Source organism: Nyctibius grandis, chromosome 10 (genome assembly GCF_013368605.1).
Source record: "Nyctibius grandis isolate bNycGra1 chromosome 10, bNycGra1.pri, whole genome shotgun sequence".
NCBI classification, from domain to species: Eukaryota; Metazoa; Chordata; class Aves; order Nyctibiiformes; family Nyctibiidae; genus Nyctibius; species Nyctibius grandis.
The window spans coordinates 2769479-2796263 of record NC_090667.1 but is presented as its reverse complement, the minus strand read 5'-3'; the positions used below and the strand labels follow the sequence as shown (position 1 = coordinate 2796263).

The window sequence follows — 26785 nt, the reverse complement described above, 5'->3', positions numbered from 1 at the left end:
TAACTCTATAACAACTGTCTTTTAGCACATTTTACAAGTTCTGTCTTTGCATAAATAATTGGGGTTTATCCTATTTTATGAATTCTGTCTTTGTATAATAACTGCCTGCAAAAATATTGGCAATCGAAGTCTAAAAATGCAGCGTAACAGCGGTCTGATGGTCTGTGCTGGCAGGGGACAGGGTGGTGGCTGGTGCCCTTCCTGTGGGGTGTCTGTCCCCTCACTGGGGTGACATGCACCTAAGGCAGGGCCTGAAGTGGCTGAAACCAAGTGTCAAACGTGCTCCTAAGCTGCCCCAGGGCTGGCGTTAACATCTGCTCTTAATGGGACCTTTGTCACATCCACTAAGAGGAATTATTCAGTTTATTGGGTGCCTTGGTCAGGGCTTGGCGCGCCAAGTGTCGAACTTGTGGAGGAATTTCCTTCACTAAAGCTTTCAATCAAAGTTTAAGACCAAAGATCAAAAAGAGGCTTTTGGACAGACAGAAATAAACCACTTTGATCAAAAGAGAGTAGAAATTGGTAGCGCTAATTATAATCAATGAACTAAAGAGGCTGATGTGTGTGTGCATACATATGGAGTCAGTGTTTATTATCAGCTTCTGCCTTATTCTTTCCTAATTATTTAACTGTATTTCCACGCTGTGAGTGATGTTTCTCAGGGCTGAGAGGAAAATCACCTTTTCCTCCTCGAAGGTGGAGCAGACCACAGAGAAGAATTTATTCCAAAAGAGGAAACCCGCATTCTTACAGGATGCTCCGGAGCTGCTGTGACTGTCCTGCTTGCTGGACATAATCCAAGCTGGATGTGGAAAGGAAAACCGATCTCTGCCGAGCTCTTGAGGCCGGCGTCCCTGGGAGATGGGCTGCTCCCAGCCTCAGCAGACGTGCCAGACGTTGGGTAATGCTTTGGCGTGTGCTCGGGAAATAGCGTCTGCTCCAAACCCTGCTGGGATCCATGGCAAGGCTGCCCTGAGCTCAGCTTAGTGCAGTGAAGCACCTGAACTATTTTCTCACGTGTGTCTGAGCAAGTAGGTGGAGGTTTTGCTCTGATCTTCCCTCCAAAGTAGAAGGGAAGCCCTCCTCACCTCTCCCACGTGGAATTAATTTGCAAAATCTTTTGCGCCGTCGTTTTGCAGCATTTGTGCCCTGCACCTGCCTTTATTTTTGTATAAACACCAAATCAGGAATTTTAAGGATTCTTGGCTCGAGTCACCCACTGATCCTCCCTGCAAGGCTCAGTGGGGTGACCCCAAGGCAACCAGCAACACTCGTCACCAGCGCTAGGAAATATTTCTTTAGGAATAAATCTTTTTTTAGGTGTTTCTATAAAGGTAAAGCAGGCTGGAGAGGAGAGCTCGCAGCCAGGGCTCTGCCTGAGATCCTTGCCTGGGAAGCGTGGGTTGTAAGGACCGTAAAGAGCCCCGTTGTGCGGAGCCTGGAGCAGATGTGGTGACAGGCTCTCTCAGCAGCGTGGCCGAGCCTGCTCCCCCAGCAGCAGGACCGGTGCCCTCTGAGGAATACCCCTTCGCAGCTGAGCCATCTTCTTTCATCTTCCAGAAAAAAAACGCCACCTCTTTCCCAGAGCAGCCCCCCAGCTTCAATTGCAAACAGCAATTTGTCTTGTGCTAATGCAGTCCTCCCGTTCCTGCGAGGGATGGGATTACAAGTGCACTTGATACCCAGCTTTAATCTGATGCCAGGACTTGCTCAAAGGGCTGTGAAAGGTCTTGTCTCTTGCAGGCTCCTGACCGTGTAATCCTTCCTCTTGAGTTTCTGATATTACATCCCTACCATTCTTGCCAGTCAGTTGTTGGCCAGTCCTAATATTTTGAGGTTTTTGAGCACCAGTGTGTTGTGGAGTTGAAACGAGAACTCTGGCTATTCCTGTGTAATGCCAAGGATGGGTCTAAACCCACAGTGAGGTGGGAAGGACCCACTGGCCACCCCTGGTCCTCTCCGTGGGTGCTTCGCTTCTCTGCAGGACCGTGTGGGAAGGAAACTAAAAAATGCAGCTGGTTGGCATGGGCTGTTCTTCCCTGAACCAGAGATGTCCCTTTCTGCCATGGGAAGAAGTAGCTTAAATGGAAAAGCTGTATGTACGGTCATACGCATTCCAATAGATGCCACGTGTACACCCTGCTGAGTGGGTGCTCCTATCTGATTTAGGACATCCAATAATTTATTTAATGCTATTTATTACACTAAATAGGTAAAATTATTCTACTGTCCAAGGCTGATGGTAGTTTCCACTAGGGAGCTGGGGTTGTTTAGCCTGGAGAAGAGGAGGCTCAGAGGTGACCTTAGTGCAGTCTACAACTACCTGAAGAGAGGTTGTAGTGAAGTGGGAGTCGGCCTCTTCTCCCAGGCAACCAGCGATAGGACAAGAGGACACAGCCTCAAGCTTCGCCAGAGGAGGTTCAGGTTGGACATTAGGAAGAATTTCTTTACAGAAAGGGTTATTAGACATTGGAAGGGGCTGCCCAGGGAGGTGGTGGAGTCACCATCTCTGGAGGGGTTTAAGAAAAGCCTGGCCATGGCACTTAGTGCCCTGGTCTAGTTGAGATGGTGGTGTGAGGGCAATGGTTGGACTTGATGATCCCAGAGGGCTCTTCCAACCTCATTGATTGATCAGAGAAGGTCTCATTTATACAGTCAGTTTTATCTGAAGGTGTTTGAAGACCTGCAGTCTAAACCTATGTGTCCTGTTTTATCGGGTGCTGAAACTACAGCTGCATTTAAGCCTGGGGATGCGCACACGTAACCCAGCCACATTTAGATTTGATCTCGTGCATTCGGTTTAACTGCACAGAATAAACACTGCAGCTGATGAACAGATGTTCTTAGTGTTGTGTTGCCTTTTTTTTTTTAAAACAGTGTTACATTTTGTCTGTGTTTGCAGGATTATTTGGTCAGGCAGCCTAACTCTGACTTGATTAAATAATCACTTAAATAGAGCTGAACCACTTGCATTTTTTTTCAGTAGCCGGTGGCCAGAAAAATCTCTCGTCCAGAGGCCAGCTTCTGCCATCCCCACTGCTTGTTCCTTGTTTGATGAATAGGGTTTTTCCAATTCTACTCAGCAGTCTGGCCCTGGACAAGTAGAAGAAGTGTTATAGTGTATTGCTAATAATCATGTTTGCTGCTCTGTAACCACAATGTGGAAGACTTACCTGCCAAATTACTACCAATGCTTCCTGAATTTAAATGGCCTACAAACACTGTTTAGCTTGGCATGTATTTATCACCTATTTATCTTACATACCATATCTTCGCTGCTTCTCTAACATTGCTTTCAAGACAAGATAATCATGTATATTTAGAAAATACTGTGGCCTGTGAAAATTTTTTTCCTGAGTGGTGAAGAGGGCTGCCACGTCCTTCAACACCTGCAGAAAAAATGTGTGCTAGGAGGGCATGACTTCAGCTTCTTTCCTCTTTTCCTCTCTAAAGCTCTCTGGTACCTGCAGTCACATCTCCTTGTGATGACACCACACTTGATGCCTCTGTGTCACTCACCACTTCCTTGTGCTTACTGATATCACGGACTCAATCAGGTTGGAAGAGACCTCTGGGATCATCGAGTCCAACCATTGCCCTCACACCACCATGGCAACTAGACCAGGGCACTAAGTGCCATGTCCAGTCTTTTCTTAAACCCCTCCAGAGATGGGGACTCCACCACCTCCCTGGGCAGCCCCTTCCAATGGCTAATGACCCTTGCTGAGAAGAAATGCTTCCTAATGTCCAACCTGAACCTCCCCTGGTGAAGCTTGAGGCTGTGTCCTCTTGTCCTATCGCTAGTTGCCTGGGAGAAGAGGCCGACTCCCACCTCACTACAACCTCCCTTCAGGTAGTTGTAGACTGCACTAAGGTCACCTCTGAGCCTCCTCTTCTCCAGGCTAAACACCCCCAGCTCCCTCAGCCGTTCCTCGTAGGTCAGACCCTCCAGACCCTTCACCAGCTTGGTCGCCCTCCTCTGGACTCGCTCCAACACCTCAACACCTTTCTTGAAGTGCGGGGCCCAGAACTGGACACAGGATTTAAGGTGCGGCCTCACCAGTGCTGAGTATCATCCATGGTCTGTCCTCAAAGAGACAACCACTCCAGCCAGCCTCGCCTGACGTATTAAATTTCCAACTCTCCCCAAACAATTCAAGCTGTAAAAGCCATGACATCTGTTTTGACAGCCCGTGCCCCTGGCTGAGGGTGCGTATTGCCTTCCCCTCACCCCTGCCCGGGGAGGTGCCCGTTTGTCTCCGCAGTGTGAAGATGAGGTTGCCGAGACCACGGGAGCTCGAGCTCTGTTTGAAGCAGGCTACTGGTCCAGGACAGGCGCGAGAGAAAGTGTCGCAGCCTTTGCAGCTTTTGTTTGGAGTGAAAAGGAAAATATACAGTGACAGAGAGGCTCTTGGCTTTGATCATCGCTGGTGATGGGAAATAAAAACATAACCCAAAGGGACTGAGTGAGGGGCTTAATAACGCCAGGTCAATCTCTTTGTTATTCTCTGAGATCAAAAGAAGCTGGGGGAGTTCAGCTTTTATTGCCTTCCCCTTTTGTTTTCTTTTTTTTTTTGGCTTTCTTCCTTAAAAATCAATACAGCCCTCTCAGGGCTTGTTACAGCCCGGTGCCCCCGCCCCTGCTAGCCCCAAGCCCACCGCAGACTGTGTGGCATGGCGTTGGGATGCCCATCGCTGGACAGCCTGCTGGGTGCTACTTCAGTAGAAATACTAAAATAAGCTTTTCTTCTGTGCTTCGAACGGGGCTTTGTTCTCTTGGTGGAGCTCACCCTGCGTGTTGATGGAGGGGATGGGGGTGCAGCCAGGACAGAGGCGGAGTAGGGCTCCATTGCTCCAGAGATGTGCTGATCCTCACAGCAGCCATCACAGAATTCAATTAATAACAGCTTGTTCCTTCATTACCAGTTCTGTCAGCATTGCAAAGTATTGAGCCTGGTGTGCTGGGGAAAACCAGGCTCTGGGCTGGTTTATCTCGCTGGGGCAGAATCTGAACTGCCGTGGGACCATATCTGGGTGAAGTAGCTGAGCAGTGCCTGGAAACTGCAGGCAGGTGATGGACTGGACAAATGGGAATGGGAACAACGAGCGACCTTTCTGCCTGAGCATCTCTGGGGTCATCCAGACTCCCTGTCACCACACGGCCACATTTTAAACCTGCTCGTCCCTCTCCCCGTGCTGACCCCAGGGCACCTTCAGCCTGGCTGTCCTGCCTGCAGCTGGGCTGGTTTACGTGGTCGCTGTCCTGGCTGCTTGTCCCAGAGGTGGTGGATCCTCCAGGATAACTTGCACGATCAGTTGGTCCATACTCAGTTCTGTGAAAATAACTGGTTAAAACCACTCAGCTACTGTCAAGAGTTTTAAAGAGATTCAGATCATCTTGAGAGAAGGGGGAAGGAGGGAGCAGTGATGCACGTGGGTACCAGAGGGCTCAGCACCCCTGGGGGAGCAGGGGGGTGGTGAGGATGCACGGCACGTCCCAGCAAATAGCTGCTTATGCTCACTCTTGGTGATCAGAAGCAGCTGATTTACACTGGTCAAGGTAGAAATTGTTTATTATGATACACAGATGCCCCATGGAGCACCGGAGCTGTGTAAGCAACCTCGCTGGAGGGTTTTCTGCGGTGGAAACAACGTGCCCTCTGCCATGGGAGCAGCAGGCGGTAAGGGCTTGCCTCTGAGCAACAGAATTTGGTTTGAGTTTCTAAGTGTAAGAGGCATAAAGATGTGTTTAGATAGTGTGATACCGCACAGCAAGGCGCCCTTGCTTGTTTTATCATTCCATCACCGTGTTCTTCACTGATTATGAAGGAATTCCTTGCAAGTTAACAAGCTGAAAACATTTTTGTTATTAAAGAGGGTCAAATCAAACTCTACCGAACAAACACATCTTGGATCTCTGGCTAATGAGTTTTTCAGCTGTTCAAACATATGTGATATGAATGAAGCTGCAGTTGAACTAGACCTAGCTGTTCAGGTAAAATTCACAGGCTGCAAATGAGCAGCAGGGCAATTTTTTTTCTCGCAGCTTCATTTTAGGCAGCTAAATTCTTTTGGGAGGAAATGACAGTTTTGCATAGTTGAGCTATATAAAAGTGATTAATGAAAATAGTATTTGCTGATCCCATTTTATGAAGGAATTGAATCAGAAGCACGCTTTGAAATGCTGATCCTCCCACACCTCCCACCTTTTCTCCACTCTTTACTGCACAAAACAAGTAAAGCTGTGCCCTGTCAGAAGGATCACGGGGCAGAGCGCGGTGGGGAGCCCAGCCCCAGGGCTGCAACCTGGTGATGCCGGTACCCGCAGTGAAACTCTCCTGACTTTGATTTATTCCCAGTTCATTTGGTATGAAATAGTATCAGAACAAGGGTCACGGCTATATCCATCAGTGATACAGGACAGAGATTAAAAATAATCCTTTGGCTGACATGCAGATTTATATAACAAAGGGTGGGTCAGTTCCAGATTTTCCAGCGAACTGGTGTTAAATGAGCCTCTCTGAGTGCTCGAGACCTAAAGCTTGTGATGAGAAGGAACATTTAGATGGGCCTTGTATCTGAATTGTGGCATTATTTGTCAAATCCATTATTATGGGTTCCCTTTTATTCCATTTTCACCTGGTAAAATTAAGATGTAGCATTACCCAAAATAAAAGGAACTGACATTTAGAGCCTTTTGGTGATTTCTTATACTGTTGAAGGAGGTTCTAAAATTTAAACCGAAGTCACAAGCGCAGATTTCCTCTCTTGAGAACATCTAGTGTAATCCTGTAGTTCATCTGGACTCACCAGGATAATCTACAGCTCACAGCCTGTACGAAAAGCAGAGCCCAGGCGAGCAGAGGACAGCGATGCCCAGCTCCGTACGAGGAGATTTGCTGCCATCTCTTGGCAGATGCATGTTCCAGAAGGTAATGAAGAATGATCTCACCACAGATACCAAACATCATCTCCCTCTGCTCGTTCTCAGCCCACCTGCGGCGTCCTCCTGCAGAGGCAGCCCGTGAAAAGGGATCTCGGCCAAGGACACCCCCAAGGAGACCCTGAGCCCCCCGAGTGTGCCTCTGGGGCCGGGAGGGCTGAGTGTGGGGCAGGGGGCCTGGCTGGCTTCTTGGTCTTGCTGGTGAAGGGAGAAGGCTCAGGCAGAGGCTGCGGGGGTGAAAGCCCAGAAGGAGGAATCTGAACCCTGGGGAAAACCAGAATCAAGGTAAATAGCATGTGTGCAAGATGGATTTCCAAGATAACGTGGTGAGGGCTTGACTGCTGCCTTGCTACTGCTGCTGCGGGTGCTGGCCAGACATTTCCCTGTGCCCCCAGCAGAAGGGACAGCCCCAGAACCGTCCGGGCCCCCACCTCCACCAGCACCCGTGCCAGGAACGGGCAGGCAGCCCAGCAGCCCTGCGGTCATGTCACACGCCGGCTGCGACGGATCCTTGCCTGCGTCCTGCCCCTGCCCATGCCTCGAGTCCTCTGCACGATAAAAATCCTGAGCCAGAGAAAGGCCGTAGGGACCAGGCTGCAATTGCAGCCCAGCGCAGGCTCTGACAAGCCCCAGAGCACAGGGGAAAGGGAGGGCACGGGCTGCTGCGAGCGGGGAGCCGGGAGGCTGTCTGAGGCCGACACTTCACCCTGATTTCAACCCCATGCTCTGGTTACGACACCCGCACTCGCAGGGTTGCCTTGGAAGCTGGATCAACAGAACGGCTGTGGTTAGAAGTAGCTCTTCAGATTTGAGAGAGACCGCTTGTTTCCGGGGCTTCCCATCCTGGTGGCAGACTGGGCACTTTATTTTAGTGTGGAGTTGGTATCAGGCACAATTACTTCGGCCTTTGCTGCCACAGCTGCATTTCCAAGAGTAGGAAAGAATTCATTGTTAAAAAAAAATAAATAAGGGTTCATGTGGGTGGGATGTGAACTCTTATCAACGATTTCTTTTTCTAACAAAAAGCTCCTGTGGATGCGGGGCCAGAAGGGTGACTATCAAGACCCCCAGGAGTTTCCTGTGCGGGACGATTCCCCTGTTTATCTTGGGGGTGATGCTCTGAGCTCTGCCGGCACCTCCAACAGTGAAAGACTGGTTTTATATCTCACCCTGAAAGCAGCCCAGCTTCAGCCTCTTGTTCGTCTCTGATAGCAGAGCGCTCCCCTCCTGACCTTCTGTCACCGGGACAATTTCATTCTGGACTCAGCCCCAGCTTCCCCGTAAGCCGTGAGGGCTGATTCATGTGTCTGAGTGGGAGTTATGAAAGATGTGAAGCTCCCGAATTCGCTGGAGCATCTCTGGGCCCCGCGGCTGGTCCCCGGCTGGGGAGGATGTGGCCTGTGTCCCTCAGCAGCTCCCTCGGACACTCACTGTCACACCGGCTTCACCCGCTCAAAAACTCTGCCAGACTCTCCCTTCCTCCTCTCTCTTGGCTCAACAAGAATACTGGGAATGGGAATTTCAACTAGATGGGCAGTTAAAATTTCACTAATTCTCGGTAATTCTAGTTTAACTAATTCTAACTAAACAGGGAGCTTCCACCAGAGCTGGAGATGCCGGTACCCAGGTGCTCAGACCTGGGGGCTGCAGGTGCCCTGGGCCGCTGTGGGGCTGGAACTGGGGCACCTCGGGGACGCTGAGTGCCCCCGGGAGCGCTGCCCGGTGCCGGTGCGGTCCCGGTGCGCCTCGGGGAGCATCTCCCGGTGCTGGACCCGGACCCGGAGCGGTTCGCGGTCCCGGTGCCGCTCGTGTGAGGGGTGCCCGGGTGGAGCCCCGGCGCCTCCCGGGGAGCGGCTCCCGCGGCCCGGTGCGGCGGCAAGGCCCGCCCCGCCGCCCGCCCCTCCTGCCCGCCCCGTCCCCGCCCGTCGTCACGCAGCCGCCGCCGCAGAGCCCGGGAGGCGCCGGGCAGGGGCAGCCGCCGGCGGAGGAGGCCGAGGCGGGAGCGTGGAGCGCGGCGCAGGCTGCTGCCGCCGCGGCGGGGCCAGGTAGGGCGGGGATGGGCGCTGGGTGGGCCTGGGCATCGTCCCCGGGGCGTCCCCTCCGAGCCGCGGCGCTAGGCTGGGGGGTCCGCGGCAACCGGGCGGCGAGACCCGGTCCTGGGTCCCGGGTGGGAGCGGGGGAACCCGCAGCGGCCCGGGAGGGGTTTTGCCCTCCCCGGTGGGTCGGAGCGGGCATAGCCGTTCCCTTACGTAACGCGGGGCATTGTGAAACGCGGGGCTGTGCCCGAGGCGGGCCGTGACGGCGGTGGCCCGGGCTGACGCGGGCGGGCCGGGGCGCTGCCGTGTGCCCACCCCGGGTGCCGGAGGAGGCCGGGCGTGGGTCCAGCCGGGCGGCGGCCCCGTGATGGGGATTTAAAGGTCATTCGGCCGCGGAGGTGCGTGGGGGTTTCTCGACAAACGCTTCCGCACGCGGGGATCGTTTGTCCCGTTCCCCGGGAGCAAACGGCGTCGGCGGCCGCACCTGCCCGGGTTTAGCACCGTGTGAGCGCTGACATCCCTCCCACCTCGCTCCTCCGCACCCCTGGGAGCTTTATTGCAGGTTGGCAAATTTATCCTGAGATGGCACCAGAAACCCAAACCCCACCCCAAGCAGCCACACTGATTTTTGTTTCGTTTTATTCTGCTTATCCTCAAAATGTGGCTCTTTACATAATGTCAGTTTCAAAATCTCGAGGACTTGGTTTTCTCCTCCGGAACCAAGCAGGGAGCAGCTGCAGCTGCAGCAGTGCAATCGCCTCCATTCTGCCTCGTCACAGCCCTCACTGGGAACAACTCTTGCTGGAGGGTGAAGGACTCATTCAGTCTTTGGGCATTTGTAGAAAAAATAGTAACAAATTTTTCTGAAAGCGAAGCAGAGCTGACTCATCCTCACTGACCGACGCAGGGTTGTGTCTCTGGGGAATATTTATAGTGATGCTGGCTGAAACAGATCCCATCTCGTTTCTTGGACAGTCTAGTGAGGATCAGAAGCGCTTGGCAGCTTGTTCTGTTTGGTGCAGTGGATGGTTGAATAATCATCTGTCTCGTGGAATTTAAGCTATGAAATTTTGTCAGAATTCCTTTGAAAAAGGGCTTTTGCACTATAGAAAAGTCATCCCAGAATAATCCCTCCCCCAGCTCTCTCCATTGAAGGTTTACGCTGATCCACATTCTATACCTGCCCACGTTTCGGGTGCTGGTGGGGGTGTGATGGCGTGTGGGATGTCGCAGTCGGTTGCCATGGCCACAGGAGCAATGTCCCCAGGCCTGGCTCTCCCGGACACAGTGAGGAAGCACAGCGCAGGCCCTCCTGGCTTTGGCATCTGCTGCAGGTAGAGAAAAACCCACCCACCGGCTCTGTAGCCTGAGCTCCTGTGCGGTGGGTGCTCCTCTTCCGTGTGAGGGGAGCGAGCTGTCTAATTGTGCTGGAAGATAAAATGCCGTTTTAATTAGTCATCCCCATTGATCTGGTGCTGGGTGTTCCCACAGCGGGGCTGGGAGCGAGGGACATGTCCCTTCTTGAGCGTTGTGCCGGGGCATGGGCCGGTCTTGCCCCTGCGCCGTGCTGGTGGCACGGGGTGGGAGAGCAGCGCTGCTCATCGCTTTCTCTGCAGAGAAAGAAACAGATAATTAACCTGAATGGTTAATTTAACATACAGGGTATGCGGGTCTTTGTTCTTCCCTTGCAGTTTTAGTATGTACAGTAGCTACAGCAGGCTGCAATATCCCCCAACTTTGTTTAATTGATACTTATATGTGATAATTTAATAACAGGTTTCCGTCCAGTGTTGTCCTTCTTAATGGATATCCATGCAATTAAGAGGGTAATTCCGTAAATATTAGTGTAGACTAAATCATCACATTTATATTTGCTTTTAAGGTGTTTATCTTCTCTATGCTCCAGCATTTATTGGGCTACAGAGATACTGCATAAACTGATCTTTAAAAGCTAAATCTGCTCCATCACGTACGTGGCTCAAAAGCCAAGCCGCGGCAGGAGGGCTGTGATCCTGCGGGGGTCAGAGGGACGCTGCGTGGGTTACTAATACCTGCCTGAAAGAAACCGTGGACTCCACACTCTCAGATTTTGAGTCATAATGGTGCATGGATTATATGATGTCGGCACAGTAGCAAGTTGGGGCAAAAAGTGGTGTTAAGTATTGTGTCCCATAACGCGGAGTATTTACAAATCACGTGCTTATCCTGGCTCCTCAAAAGGCTTGTGAGTGTGCCGAGCTTGATGTTTGACCTCTGTGGGACTACTCATGTATTTATGGTTAAGCGTGTTTTTAAATCTCTGCACAATTAAGCTTCTGAACCTGATTCAAAGCAGGCTGTAGTCATGGCTTGAGTGGTTTTGGGGTCTGGATCATAAAACCCAAACTATGGAGCCAGCACCATGCTCACCCGGCAACCTGGGGTGTCAGAGGGTGGGACAGGGACACCGGTGCTGTGTGGAGCTGGTGACTCCGGCCAGCCTACCCTGGCATGCGGAGAGAGCTGGGCCCTGATCTGCCTAAGAGCGAAAGCACTGCCCTTCCTGGGGTATTTATTGGTAGAACATACGTTGGCTGGGAGATGACGCTGCACAGACTGGGGGTCCAGAAGGGTGCCTAAAAGTTGCTTCATACCAAGGAATATTTTTTTCTTTAATGAAGGAGATAAATGGGAAATAAATTAATCTTTTTTTTTTTTTTTTATCTTGAGGCAAGAGACCCTCGTGTGCTTTTTTCCCCATACAGACAGACTGTACCTGGTCTCATAACCTGATGCTGTCTGTCCCTCCCGGCTCACACGCTGGTGGGACGTGTCCCCGACAGCTGTTATCTGCCAGCTCTGCAGTTATCATCTTTCCAGGGGTACCGCTTGTGGAGACGGGAGCTGCAATGTTCAGAACTAGCGTTACCATCAAGAAATGGTACATGAGTTCAGACTTATTAGGAAAAAATGTGGCTAGAGTAAGGTTAAATCCAACCTTTAAATTTTCTTAGCCTTGAATCTGATAGACTCCTATTGTCTTCGTGGGAATTTTATTCTTATCATGGATTTTATTTTTATCTTAATTTTTTACATTGCTCCTTCCCCTCGTGTAAATATCATGATGTTGATAAGTCTGTGTAGGGAGACTTGAACTTAGGCACGTAAGATTATCAAGCAGAGATGGGGTTTCCTTTGGTTGCAGCCAGTCCTTCCATTTGCCAAGGGCACCCTGGGGGTTTGCTGCCTGTTGGGCTGATTTTGATTTAATTGCCCAGAACTGCATCGTAGGGTGAAAACTTTGCCATCTGTTACACTGGTAAATATTCAAATTCAGCCTCCTGAAAGTGCTTCATCCTTATGAAATCTTCACAAGGGCTGGCTCTCAGGTCCTGCAGCTCCAAAGGAAGCTTCCCATTTTCTCCCCATGGCGGTTACAAATCGGGCGTTCGTGGAGGCGATGCTCCCAGCAGCACTTGGCGCTACCTCCTCACTTCAGGTTTCCTTCAGTCACAGCTTGCACCACAGTATTTCCTACTCAAGAAAATGAGAATATTTTCCTACTTGGAACACGTTATGTATCTATTCTACTTGGCCTGCTTTGCACAGGAGTTGAGGTGCCCAGTCACTCTGAGCTATACACGCAGTTGGACAAGGATAAAAGCAATGATTTCGTTTCAGTCCTAACGTAATCTGAGTTAATGTGCTGGGATCCCACTGGTGAAAAGCAAGGGCACTTGGCCACGGCCATTCCTTGATCCTTTAAGAGTTTGAATCCCCGTTAAGCATGCTTGTCTTACAACCCGCACTCGTGCAGGATGTAATCAGTTTTGTTTTCCATCTGTTTAACGAGAGGCTTCTGATTAGCCACTGCAAACAGAAATAATTAGTTTTGTTCTTGCTGACAGCTGCAGGGTTCACCACCACGTACCTGGCTCGTAGTGTTCTCCACACTCAGCGATTTTAAACACCTTGCTCTGTGTGCATTACATGATTTGCCTTACAACCGGCAGGGATTTGGCTTTTAATATTGTCCCTGAATTACGGTAGTTGCCTAAGTGGAGATCTCGACATCTCCCACTGTCCTAGAGCAGTGGAGCAGCCTCTCGCAGCTCATCCCAGCCCGTCAGTGGAGATACACAAATGTCAGTGGGAGCAAAACTTGGCTTCATGGGCTTGGATAAGGGAAAAACGTAACCTACAAAATCCAACCCCAAAGTATACAGCATTCCGTTTTCAAGAAAATATTTTGATTTTATGAAGTGACTCAAAGGAACTGTTGATAAATACATTTGGTAGATTCCAAAGTGCAGCTGGCAGAGCAGAGCATTATCTTTCAAAGCAAGGCTTACTTGATTTTCAGATGTAGGGATTTTTAACATTTTTAATTTTTGATGATGCCAAATGGAAATACCCATCAGAGGGTTCTCATGAGACTGGCAGGGATGAAGCATTTCCTGAACACGTACAGCCCTTAGTGAATCCTCCTGTCCCTCTCCTGAGTGCTGCCTTTGCTCTGACTTTAAAGTATGATCTCCAGGCAGGTCATTGTACTCTGCTTCTGGTGACTTCAATAAGGAGCAGAGGAATTACTTAAAGAAATCTGTTAATACTTTTGTTTGGTGGTTTTGGTTTTTTTTTTTGTATGTGTGTGGGTTTTTGTGTTTGTTTTTTTGGTGGGGTTTTTTTCCTTTTTAAAGGCTGGTTCTGTGTTTCCAGAACAACATCTGATTAACTGTTAAAATGGTTTCTGCTGTAGAGAGTGGTGCTTATAAACATTAAATCCCAGCTGTCATGTTTGTACAACAAACAGAGACATTTAGGTCTAATATAAGCAGCTGAAACTGCTTTGGAATATGGAATACTATTTTTTTTAATTTAACTTTTTACCTGCTTACATATTTGGGGCTGCAGCTTATTACTGAACTACACCTGGAAAGAGATGACAGGACTTCTTGATGCGTCCAGGTAGTCTCCACAAATGAAGCTACATCACACTATGCGCCCTTGTATCCTACTTTTATTTATGTTCTAAGAAGAGTGTTTGTTTTTATTTAGCCACCAGATCCGTTTTGTTCCCTCTAGGATAGGCATTCTTCATTTGTGCAACAGCAATAACCTGCTTTAACAGGCAGCAACTTGTTGGATGGAGTGCTTGAGGCGTTGGGTGACTACAGGAGCTCCCTATCTGATGTTCGTGGGGTGGTGTGTTTGCCCAGAGAACTGCATCCAAGTCTGCTGCCAGAAGGACTATTAAGCGCACCCCTCGTGTTCAGAGCGAGCTGGTTTGTTTGTGGTTTAAAGGAATAGTTTTCTGCTAGTGTTGAATAGTCTGGAGTAAGGATTGGCAGGCAATTTTTTAAGCATTTGCACGCTTGTGTAATAAGCGGCTTATTACTTTTGCATAACTAAAACTTTTGCATTCTCAAAAAGTTTGAGAATATGGACTTTTAGTGCAACATCTGGTATCGAACGGACAGGCTTTATAAATGATTTATCTCCTTTGCTTTTTAAAAATTATGAAGTCTTGTATATAAAGAGAGAAGGTGTACCCAGGCAACTAGCGATAGGACAAGACGACACAGCCTCAAGCTTCACCAGGGGAGGTTCAGGTTGGACATTAGGAAGCATTTCTTCTCAGCAAGGGTCATTAGCCATTGGAAGGGGCTGCCCAGGGAGGTGGTGGAGTCACCATCTCTGGAGGGGTTTAAGAAAAGCCTGGACATGGCACTTAGTGCCATGGTCTAGTTGACATGGTGGTGTCAGGGCAATGGTTGGATTCGATGATCCCAGAGGGCTCTTCCAACCTGATTGATTCTGTGATTTCAGATTGATTGACTTTGCTTCCCTAGAACAAATTACTGTACTTGAATAGGAAAGTAGAGTTGGTTGGTTTGTTCCTCTCAGGATCCTTTTTTCTCCTCTGTACATGATGAAACAGTTTTCTCAGTGGCTGAGAAAATGGGATGCATTGGTGTTTCTTGCAGGAGGCCACTAAGCTAAGAGTGGTCAGGGCCTGCTGCAGGTGGGAAAGTGAGGACCTGCAGCTTCTGCACACTCACACTGTAGCGTCCCTTCAGTCCTAGGTTTTCTCAGCAAGCTCAGTATTTTCGCAGTTGATGAATAGAAAAACACTTCAAGGTCAATGTCTAAGGAGACAGCTTGCCCCATTAGCAGCAATACCAAGGTCAAAGAAAACTGAAGGTGGAGAATGACCATTTATCGTTTTTGCTAAGATAAACGATAGCCACTCGCTGCTCTGAATTTGGGGGACAGAGATGCTCTTGATGCTAGATGCCTGTCCCGGTTGCATTTCCCGAGTGGACGGCTTGGGGCCCTAATTCTTTGCATCACAGTGCGTAGATCCATTGCAGGAAACAGAAGAAATATTTCTGAGAAATGGTTTTAAAAAAATAAGTCCTTCACTCATGCAGTTACACTGATCAGAGAACAACAGTTCACTCTTTGGAAAGGCAAAGGCCGTTTCTTTTTTTTCAATATATACATTTGTTCTGCAACCTGTTTCTCATCCTCAGTGGCAAATGTGGGGTAATTGCTTGTGCTGGCTAATGAACAAAATCAAATCACACTATTTGATATAGCTACTTGCTTCAGGCTGTATTTAATTGATAGGTGATGCATAGAAAATAAAACTGCCTGAAACTTAGGAATTTGGCTTAAGTTGCTTGTTGCTTAAATGAATTAAATAAGTTTCTGAACACTGTAATTTCCTTTTTTTTCCTTTCCCCCCCAGAAAATGGCTGTTCCACCAGCTTATGCTGATCTGGGCAAATCTGCCAGAGATGTTTTCACCAAGGGATATGGTAAATAAAGCCAAAACAAGTTTGGTCTTTCACTGTCTACCTGATTCCTGAAACTATTAGGATTTTATTGCTCTTCTCTGATAAATATTCCAATAATTTCCATTAGAATCCAGAGAATTTTCTATCGTAGCTTCACATTGCCCTTGCTGTCTGGAAAGGGAGGGTACCTTACTTTTCTTTCGACTAAATTCTTCCTGTTCCCCATAGGACTGTTGTCTGTTTTGAAAGAAAATTGTGTGTTGTGTTTTGACTGTTTCCTTGTATCATGAATAGGATCATTGATGTCAGTAGTTTGCCTATGAACAAAATGCTGCTCAGTATGAATAAAGATATTATTACCTAATTTGGTCCCAGTTGTATCGCTGAGGTCAGTAGGATTAATCAGTCAAGTGCTATCTGAAGTGAGTACAAGCTGCGTAATCTGCTTCATAAAAGCGTGCAGTTTGATAACTGTACCCTTGGTTTATTTTTTTTAATAGTTCACAGGAGATTTAGAAGGAAGTTTTAAGAAATAAATCAGAAATACTTTTCAAATCAATGTATGTAATTCATGTTTTTTTACTCATTTTCTAGGTTTCGGGTTAATAAAACTTGATTTGAAAACAAAATCTGAAAACGGACTGGTAAGTTTGGAAACACATTGAAATCCAAAACGTTGCAATGTTCTTGTGTTTATTGTGTATTTCTTTTTAAAAGTAAATACATATCCCTTATTCTCCCCTTATCGTTTTTCAGATATATTATAACCGTGCAAGTTACTTTGCATTTATAATTTTTGTATAATATACGAGACTGTGTACAAATTGAGTAGAAGACACAGCGAAGGGCTCCTTTGCAACCATGGTAATTGCTTACTGCAAAAATCGTTGCTATTTGAGGCCATAGCCACGGCCTGCGCTCGGAGGAGCATCAGTGCCTCCCTCCTGCATCACTGGATTGACCGAGCAGAAATACACTGGTTTCTCAATGTGCTGCACGCTCTTTTTCTTAGCAGCCACTAAACAAGTCTAGTTGCAACGTAACTGGGTGTTAGAGCTAATATTTAGAAGGTCTCTGTGGAGCATTTGCAGACCTGTCCAGTTCTGGGCCCTGCACTTCAAGAAAGATGTTGAGGTGTTGGAGCGAGTCCAGAGGAGGGCGACCAAGCTGGTGAAGGGTCTGGAGGGTCTGACCTACGAGGAACGGCTGAGGGAGCTGGGGGTGTTTAGCCTGGAGAAGAGGAGGCTCAGAGGTGACTTTATTGCAGTCTACAACTACCTGAAGGGAGGTTGTAGCGCAGTGGGAGTCTGCCTCTTCTCCCAGGCAACCAGCGCTAGGACAAGAGGACACAGCCTCAAGCTTCGCCAGGGGAGGTTCAGGTTGGACATGAGGAAGCATTTCTTCTCAGCAAGGGTCATTAGGCATTGGAAGGGGCTGCCCAGGGAGGTGGTGGAGTCACCATCTCTGGAGGTGTTTAAGAAAAGCCTGGACATGGCACTTAGTGCCATGGTCTAGTTGCCATGGTGGTGTCAGGGCAATGGTTGGACTCCATGATCCCAGAGGGCTCTTCCAACCTGGTTGATTCTGTTATATATAATAGAACCTGCACGCTGATTCTCATACACACCTTGTACAGCCCAGCACCCTGTTCTGTGCTGTGCTGCTGGTGAGGGTTATCCACGTTCCCGTTCTGTGTCCGTTCCCGCAGCGTGCAATGCTTTTTCTCCCTGACACTGAAATTTTTTTATGGGGCAAGAATGTGTTGGTATTGATGACCAGCAAACATGTTCTTAAATCTCCTGAGAACTCTGCAGTATTGAATAATATCCCAAATTATAATGACTAATATGTTCTACAAGTATTTGCCTACGTGGAAATATATATATTTGCAAATATATATATATATAATGTATATATGTAATTTTTTTTTTCCTTTTAGGAACTTACAAGCTCAGGTTCAGCAAACTCAGAAACGAGCAAAGTCAGTGGTAGTTTGGAAACAAAATACAAATGGGTGGAATATGGATTGATGTTCACAGAGAAGTGGAACACCGACAACACACTAGGCACTGAGATTACTCTTGAAGATCGGGTAATTTTTGGCTCAAAAAGATGCAATTTGCAAATTAACTTATGACAATCTCTAATTACGAATCCAACCAGTGAATTTCTTTTCTGTTCAGCTTGCACGTGGCCTGAAGCTGACCTTTGACTCCACCTTCTCGCCTAACACTGGGTAAGAAGTGAGTAAGCTTAAGTGACAAAAAAAGGCATTTTTTTTTAATGTTAAGTTTTCCAGAATGCTTTGCTTCTTTACTCCTTCTGTCCTGAGATACTGAGACAGTTAATAATCAGCCTGTGTATGATGAAATCATGTACATTTAATTTAAATCTTAGTGTTAACAGTCCCCTTTTATTCCTAAGCCATAGCAAGCAAACTTTTAAATACAGGAACTTGAAAATTATAGTCAGAATTAGGGTGGGAAGAAAAGGTTTAGTTTGCACTCCTGTTGCTTATTTCTGGCCACGTCAGAGGATGAGCTACTGTCTAAATAAAAATGCTAAACAAGTCAGCTGTAATGCAAAGCTTAACAAGCTCCGGGAGCCAGTTGGCCACGGCTCTAATAGGTCGACACAGTAATTGGGCTCTTCTCCCGAGCTGAATTTATCATCTGAATTCTTGCTGGCCACAGCGTGCTTCGGTAGGGGATGAGTACTTCTGACATGGCGATTGGATGCCACGTTTTATGTGGGCCAGAGGGATTAGGCAGCAGCTGTAGGGCTAGATGTTGGTTTATTTTTTTCCCCGATTATCTTTTTGCCAGCAGTGCTGCCAGTGAGTCAAAATACTCTGCACATCAGCTTTCCAGAGCAGCACGCTGCACTGCAGGCTGCCAGGGTTATAGTCTCTGTGGAGGTTTCACCTTGTCTTTTAGATTTAGTGTCCTGCATTGTCAGCTGCTTCCAGGCTATTCCCAATTCTAGATTAACTAGATATTTTTGTATTTGTTAACCACAATGATCTCTAGTGTTTGTTGATAATTATTTCTTAACTGGTACGATTCTTAAAGAAATAAAAAAGAAAAAACCTTGTATGAGAATGACAAGTTGCAGCTCTGTAGCTATTTCTTAGGCACTTCGTAGTATCTAAGTTATAACGATTGCCTTGTGGGAGGACTATTATAACTGGAATAAATGGAGTGAGATGCAATACTGGTGTGACCTGGTTTAGGTTGACAGGGATGCATCATGTCTGGATATGAGACACCTTCTCCTCCTTCCTTACTACTTACTGGCTGTGATGAGTCTTTCAACAGGGAAAGTAATTTTTAGGAGCACCCCGTGTTAGCTTGTCCCTGTCCCTGTTGACGTTGGTGGGAGAGGTACTGCTGACTTTTACAGAAGTTGCAGACAAGCTAATGCTGAGTGCTTTTGGCACTCCTGCTCTTTATTTCTCGTTTTGTAAAACACAAAAAATTCCTGAGTCCGAAATAATAATGATGATGATGATGATGATAATAAAGAGAGCAATCTCTGTGTGTGGGTCTGATGCAGCATTGAAACAGTTCTTGGAGACTTTTTGCTAGCTGAAGTGGAAGGTTGATTTGAAATTCAAATTAGCCTGACTTTTCCAGAAGGATTTCAGGAAGAGTTTTGGTCAAAGACAGAAGGCATTTGTAAGGTAAGAAGAAGAGAAAAAAAGTCTTAAATAAGAGTAGCTGGATATATTAGATGTAACTTTTCTGCCTTCTGAGGCTCTGCACCCTTGATGTAACCTGACCTAAGCACACATGAGAAAACGCTGTCCTGGCCAATAGTAAGAAAAGAAACAAGTGACTCAGGAAAGTTTATTTCTGCATTAACCTGTCGGCCTTTCTAATGGCTCTAACAGTAATAAAGCATCCTGAGGAGAAAACAGGGTGTCAGAGCCACTGGAGCAGCCACCTTCCTTAGAAGCAGAGACTTTCCCTCAGGATGCTGGAGGCAAAGTAGTGATTTCTTTACATCTGTCACAGTAAATGAAATTACTCAGTTCACTAGGTTTTTCTAAAAATTATTTGTTTGGGACAGGCCAACTACTATTGACTTTCTGTGGTAGATCTCTAAACTGCTACAGTTGCCATTCCTTCCCTGTCTCTACCAAACTTCCAAAAACGTCACGTTAGTTGGAGATGAGGATTTGCTTTTGTCACCTCCAGTCTGGCTCATTGTGTGGCTGCTTTTCAGAGCACAGCCCAGAAGTGCTTACTGGGGTGCCACACCGCATTTTATTGCTTGATTGCAAATAATTCACTGTAGCTTAATTAGGGGTTTGCAAATGTGAAAGGTAAGAAGGTGACGTATCATGTGGCTCTCCAGGTATGTATACTTTGTCTTCAAGGACTATTACACTGAGTTAAAGGAACTAATTTGATTGAATTGCTACCTACGAGCGTACCTGTTCAAAGATATGAGATTCTTTCTTTTCTCTTTAGGAAAAAGAGCGCTAAGGTGAAGTCAGGGTACGAAAGGGAACACATCAACATGGGCTGCGACATGGATTTTGATATTGCTGGTCCTTCAATACGTGGAGCCCTGGTGGTTGGCTACGAGGGGTGGCTGGCAGGTTACCAAATGACTTTTGAGACAATGAAGTCTAGAGTAACCCAAAGCAACTTTGCTGTTGGCTATAACACCGATGAATTCCAGCTTCACACTAATGTGTAAGTATTGGCAGATGGGCATTAAAAGGGAATTTGAAAGGATTTTGCTGCTTACTAGAGCAATGAAAGGGATGGAGTGTCAGCAGTGGTGAAGGAGGGAATGGTGGATTTGAAATTACTGCTTCATTTAAGATGGCAAGTTGTGTTTTTTTTAGCTGCATTAAGTTTTCTTTGAATTATGTGGGTGAGGGAGTGCACAATGGAAGGCACTGGAGCTCACTGAGCACCCAAGCATCCAGTGTCTATCTTTCTAACAGATAAACATTATTAGAATCTATCAGCAGAATAATAAAACAAGTGGATTGTAAAAATATTCTTCATGAAAGGTGAAATAAAAGCAATGCCTTCCTTTTGCACATGTCAAAATCAAACAAATGGTGGCTTGATCTGTAGATGAAAGCGTTAATCAGAGGATGAACAAGAACAGGCAGACGGGAATGAATGGAAGAGATGTGGACTGGGTTTGTTTTAGTACTGGAAGGGATATGGTGTAAAAGTTTTAGTATTGTAACTCCTACTAATCTATTTACAGAAGCATTTGTCCTTTCTGAATGCACGAGCAGTGGGAAACCAGGACCAAACTCCATGAAAACCTTGATTTCTCTGTCTCCTGTTCCTCTTAAAAAAGCAATTTATGCCATTGGGGAAGACACTTTTTTAAGATTAGGCAATCCCTAATCCATTCCCCCAGCCCCCCCTTTCCATTCCCTTGGCTAATGGGATATCTGGCATGTAGCAGAGCTATTCCAGGCTGTTCCCATTTGGGGGCTGAGCAACTGTTTTGCTTTCCTGGAGCTGCTTCTTCAAAGGCTTTCTGTTCTGCTTCCTGCTGTTTTGCAGAGATCTGGTTTAGGAAGCTCCCAGTGCCTTACAGACCAATTGAACCTGCACAGCCCAGACATTATGTTTGAAGGAATGCCAAAGCACAAAAACGTGGGCAGAAAACTTTCATCAAAACAATATGTGGGGTCCCCCTCCACTCAGCAGTTAGGAGTTACTCCTTCAAGCACAATGACTTTCAACTTTGTTATACTGTGGCAGTTCAAAACATTGTATTATTGGCTTTTGCTATGAAGTGCTATAATTATTATTACTCTTAATTAAAGCAACAGCAGAAAATAACTTTATAACAGCAGCAGGGGCTCAGATCTTACTGTATTGTTCCTTGAATTCCTGAGGGCCTGTTTCTTAGGTTGCTGTTACTGTACGTGGATGATAAATCATCTTCAGGAGGACGCTAGTGTGTGTGCATTTAATATTCATACTCTGCTAATTGACAGGCAAACCCATAAATGTGTGATATGAACAGAAATATGATTTATTGCTATTAATAGATTAGTTAGGTATTTGACGTATTTCAGCTTCAAAATGTGTCAGAGTTTTTATATAATCCCAGCAGTGTGTGGTACTCCCATCACTAACCTGCTGGGTTGTTATATCTAGGCAGTTCAGTGTTTCACAGGGTGCTGTGGCAGAGCTGATAATTTAACTAGGTGGGGCCTGAAGCATCGTCTTTTGTTCCTGGCCTTACACAGACCAGCTGTGGACTTTGACAAGTTACTTTCCTTAATGTTGTCTTACTATATTCATTTTCATAGGGGGATAATGTTTTTTTTAGCTGCATCTGAAAAGCACTATTATTACTGTTAGAATTAAAAGGAGGTTTGACTTTTTATTATTATTATTTTTGATAATAAATAATAACTAAAGGGAGGTAGGGCTGGATGATTTCTAGTTTTAAATATGATTTTCCTCGTTTTTTTAAGCATAGCTCAGACCGCCCCCCCCCTAATGTTGCAGGTCAAGACAGAGCTGTGTGGGAACCTTGCACAAAATCTGCCTGTATAACCAGCTCTCCTCAGTCCTTTTTAATCCCTCCTTTTCTTGAGAGCCAAGCACATGCAATTATATGTGAGCTTCAGTCTTATCTGAAGTAAGTATTGTAGTGTTTTTCTGGAAGAATTGCTCTAACAATTTAAAAGGCTGCTGCTATTGCTTGAACTTTTAAACAGGCCTATTACTGCTGTTTGTGCAACTGTTATGAACTAAGGAACATCAGGCCAAAGGGGTAAAAGTGGAAAGATTCTACCTCTGTCCCTTCTTTAATCACTAAAGGTTTTGTATACTCTAATAATTGGAACCAGATTATTTCAGAGGTTAGAAATAATCGTAAGTATTTTATTTGCAGAGGTCCTCCTGTGGTTTAAGGCCCGTTTTGTGCAATGTTTTTGTGCAGTTTTTTAAGAAAATGAGTGAAAATGGAAATTCAGATGCTCACTGGTTTACAAGGAGTGCAATGCTTTTATTAGTCTTTTGCTCTTGTTTTTATGACCTGCATGCTCTAACGGTTTGCATTTTATTTACCACACTTTATTCCCCGTGTGACATTGGTGTCAGTAGTGATTGGGAGTTGTGCTGCTCAGTAGCAGGGGTAGAAGGCTGTCATCACTCAGCTGTTGGCCAGTGATCTCTGCAAAGCAAAATGAGTTTCATTTCAGTTTCCAGCAGAGAGATATCTATAGTACAGATGTCCTGTAAGGACTGTTGCAAATGGTATTCATTTGCAAAAGCTGATAGACTTGGACATGAAATTGGCATCTTCACTTCTGGTACAGTTCATGTGTGTCTGGGAAAGGCGTGCTGATGAGGCAGCCTTAGGATGGCTGCTCAGGCTGGGTGATTGGGGTACAGCCCTTCGAGGCACTAGGGAGCCCTATGCCTGTGAAAAAATTATTTCAGAGATCTGCAGAGGAGAATAAATCTATTTACTACAAAGACTCCCATCTAGAGAGAAGGGGAAATTGGAAGCTGTCATCATTAGTCTATTTTTGATGGCTTGCCCTGGCTTTTTTTCAGTTTCGTAAGTGTTTGTTGAAATATAGTAACCATCAATGAATTTAAGCATTTAGAAATTACTTCATAACCAGTCTGGCCTAGTGTCTCTATGTTAGTTGTTATAGGATATTAAATGAGGCATAAGTGAATGTTCTGCAAATATAGATCTTACTGGAAAAAAAAAGATGATTGTTTTGGGGTGCAGTTTATAACTAGACTAATGCATTCCTTCCAGGAACGATGGAACAGAATTTGGAGGCTCCATTTACCAGAAGTTGAATGATAAACTGGAAACTGCCGTGAATCTTGCTTGGACAGCTGGTAACAGCAACACTCGCTTTGGAATAGCAGCCAAGTATCAGGTTGACCCAGATGCCTCTTTTTCTGTGAGTGCTATGCATGTACATTTATAAGCATTTGAAAATAGGCTCTTGTAAGGGAAATGTGAAGCAGCCTTTCCATCAGTGAAGTATGGTTTGATGCAGTTCTGTATAGTTGGCCCATAGATCTATTTGTCTTGGTTTTGGCAGCATGAGAGCACAACTATTGGATTTTCCTTAAAAGTGACACAGATTGTTCTATCGTATTATTGGGTGCTATTTTGAGATTTTAATTTTGGGGCAAAATTAACTCTATTTTTTTTTGGTGATTTAAAAGATTAAATTCTTTATCTGCTTAAAAGGTGTTATTTAATTTTCAAGTGGGAAGGACTTTGAAGAAAGATACCAAATTATTTACATACATTATTTTTTCCCTTTAAGGCTAAAGTGAACAACTCCAGTCTGATCGGGTTAGGATACACTCAGACTTTAAAGCCAGGTAAGTCCATGCAGAAGGAATTCAGACATCAGTAAGTGATATTTTAGTCTGGAAATACCAAAGAGGTTTTTTGTGACAAAATGTGAATGGTTTTGTGACGTTGCTTTTCTGCTTGGCAACTCAATGACAAACTTTTCCAGGGAATGCTTTATGCATTTTGGATGTCTAATGGAAGCAGGATCATTAGAGACCACCATCCACTGACCAGTCAGATGCTCTTTTATGTTGATGCAAAGTATATCTTACAATTAGGTGTTTCACAGATAAGTAAATGCAGTTTTAGTGCTTTCAGAGGCTTCCTGTTACTGAGTTTATTTTGCTTGAAAATTTGACTTTCTCAAGGTCCCCTGGCCCAGGAAGAGGACAATCTTCCTGCTGTAAAATTGGTTTTAATGTAGTCTAATAAATCTGCTGCCAGAATAGTAAGCAGATTGACATGAGATATTACAGTAGACAGGGCTGGGGCCTTTTCACACCTGGATTTTAAAGTGATTTGGAAAGGTGGGTATGTATCAAGGTCTCAATTTTTCATAATACTGGACTCTAAAATTAGATTAATCAGTGAACCAGCAGCAGTTAACTGACTCAGAGCTTTAATTACTTGAAGTGATAAAAAGCAGAATCTACAACCATGGTTTATCATAACTTTCATAATTCAGAGATTTCACGTCTGCAAATTGTTTTAAAATGCCCAGTCCTTGCAAGGCTAGCCACCAAATTACATTAACCTACAGACCCAATAAATTAAAGCAGCAACACAGACACTGCACTGACTGAATGTAAAGCTCAGTCCAGGTTTGAACTGTTGTCTTTTCTCTCACTGTTCTGTTTCGCAGGTATCAAACTGACATTGTCAGCTTTGTTGGATGGCAAGAACGTCAACGCAGGTGGTCACAAACTTGGTCTAGGATTGGAATTTGAAGCATAAGGAGTGATTCTACAATCACTAATCTGGAAATACAGCATAGCTACCTTCAGAATATAGCGTACCTTTCAATGTTTTTTGTCTGGGATGCAAGTATTGCTCAGTATCAGTCCTGCTAGTCCTGGTTAAAGACAGCTAAGCTTTAAAAATGATGATGTTAAAGAAATGGAGACAAAAGTATAAAAAAAATTTCTAATTCCAGGCTTTTATTTTTGAATGTTATTCCCCATCACATCTGTCAGCTGCCACATGATAGGAAGTAGGAAGGTATTGATTACCTCTACTAACGTATTAATTGCACAAGGAATATGTTAATGTATAAAAACTGTGATGTTAAGATTTGCAGACCACTATATTGTACTGTTAATTCCGTAAGCAAAATGTCCTGACACTTAAGGCTTCAATTCACGATGGAATGTGCAAACTTGTTTGAAAAAGGGATTTTTTTAAATTTTTTTTTTTTTTAGATAGGTATTTCATGAATGGTTTGTCTTATTTGGTTATTGTACACCTACAGCTGTCTCCAGAATGCTTTAGGTTGTCCACCTTGTGTAAGTCCGTTGCGGAGGAGGTTTGATGTGACTCAGCCAATACTACCTGTCCTGTGCTGTGGTTCCTTTCCCTTGCACTGACTGGAAAGCTTCTAAGGCAGGGCCATAATCAGGGAAGAGTCTTTGTAACTGCAATCACATAGTTGTGTCACTAAATTTAAAATGGACTTTTGTTTTATTACCACTTTTTTTTAGCAACTAAATGGGTACATTTTTAGAGAGTCTTCCATTTTGTGTGGAACTAGACCCCAACATGCTGTACTTGACACTACTAAAAATGGATAAAAAACCCAAACCCAACTTGAATAAAATATTGAAATGTCACCTTTTACTTTATATTAATTGTGAAAACAATTTCATATTAATTCTTGGCTCCAGCAGCAGACTTGCAACATCTTATTGCATATTTTGTACCACACGAACAAAAAATATTTAGTAGATTTGCATTCCAGACCTGGCCATGTTCTTAGTGCTTGGTAAGCTCTGGCAACTGCACGTATGCATATGTTTAGCTCATGGAGAAAACAAGATAATGTGACTTGTTTATCTTTCTTTCATTGAATTACCTTTCTAGAAATGAATAGGTGCGAGCAATGAACAGTTCAGTGGCTTTTCATTAAAACTTTCTCTTTTTTCGTTTGTAAGCAATCGACAGGGCTGGTGTGCAGATGGCAACAGGCTGTGGACCAGGAGGATGTGCCTGATGAGGCAATGGCGTTATGACATTGCCGGACGGGTAGATCCGCCTCAGCAACAGCCTGAAAATGGTGCAACACCGGCTGTTTCTCTCTTACCACAGGCTATCCCTGAGTATTTCATAGTATGTCTTATCTGAAATATTTAACAGTCCTGGGCGAAGTAGTCCTAAATTTCACCATTCCGAAGAAGTCACATGTGACCAGCTCACAATTACTTGGCAGATGCTCAAAATTATGTATGTTCCTGTACACTCTGTGTGTCTTGTGTTCTTTGTCCCCGTAAGCCTTTGGGCTCCTTCTTGGTTGTGTCAGTGTTTTGGAATTTGGTCTCCCATCATAAGCTTCGACGTTTCTCTAAGGGCTTGGAATGCCTTATTCTGGGGTGCGAACAGGACAGCGTTTTTCCATAAATCTATAAAATTATGCAAACAGCGTTCGCGAGCGGTGCGGTGCAAAGCCCCGTCACGCATGGGGATGCCAATGAACAGCACCC

At 45.6% G+C, this 26785-nt stretch overlaps 1 protein-coding gene across 1 annotated transcript; it reads left to right on the top strand.

Annotated features, from left to right (window-relative positions):
• Positions 1 to 8893: 8893 nt before the first annotated feature.
• On the top strand, positions 8894 to 25918 carry VDAC1 (voltage dependent anion channel 1). Its single transcript, XM_068408652.1, has 9 exons — positions 8894 to 8988; positions 15713 to 15782; positions 16356 to 16405; positions 17701 to 17853; positions 17945 to 17997; positions 20237 to 20464; positions 23535 to 23685; positions 24061 to 24118; positions 24955 to 25918. Exons 2-9 carry the CDS (start codon positions 15716 to 15718, stop codon positions 25044 to 25046), a joined length of 852 nt encoding a protein of 283 aa, XP_068264753.1. The 5' UTR covers positions 8894 to 8988; positions 15713 to 15715; the 3' UTR covers positions 25047 to 25918.
• The last annotated feature ends 867 nt before the right edge of the window (positions 25919 to 26785 follow it).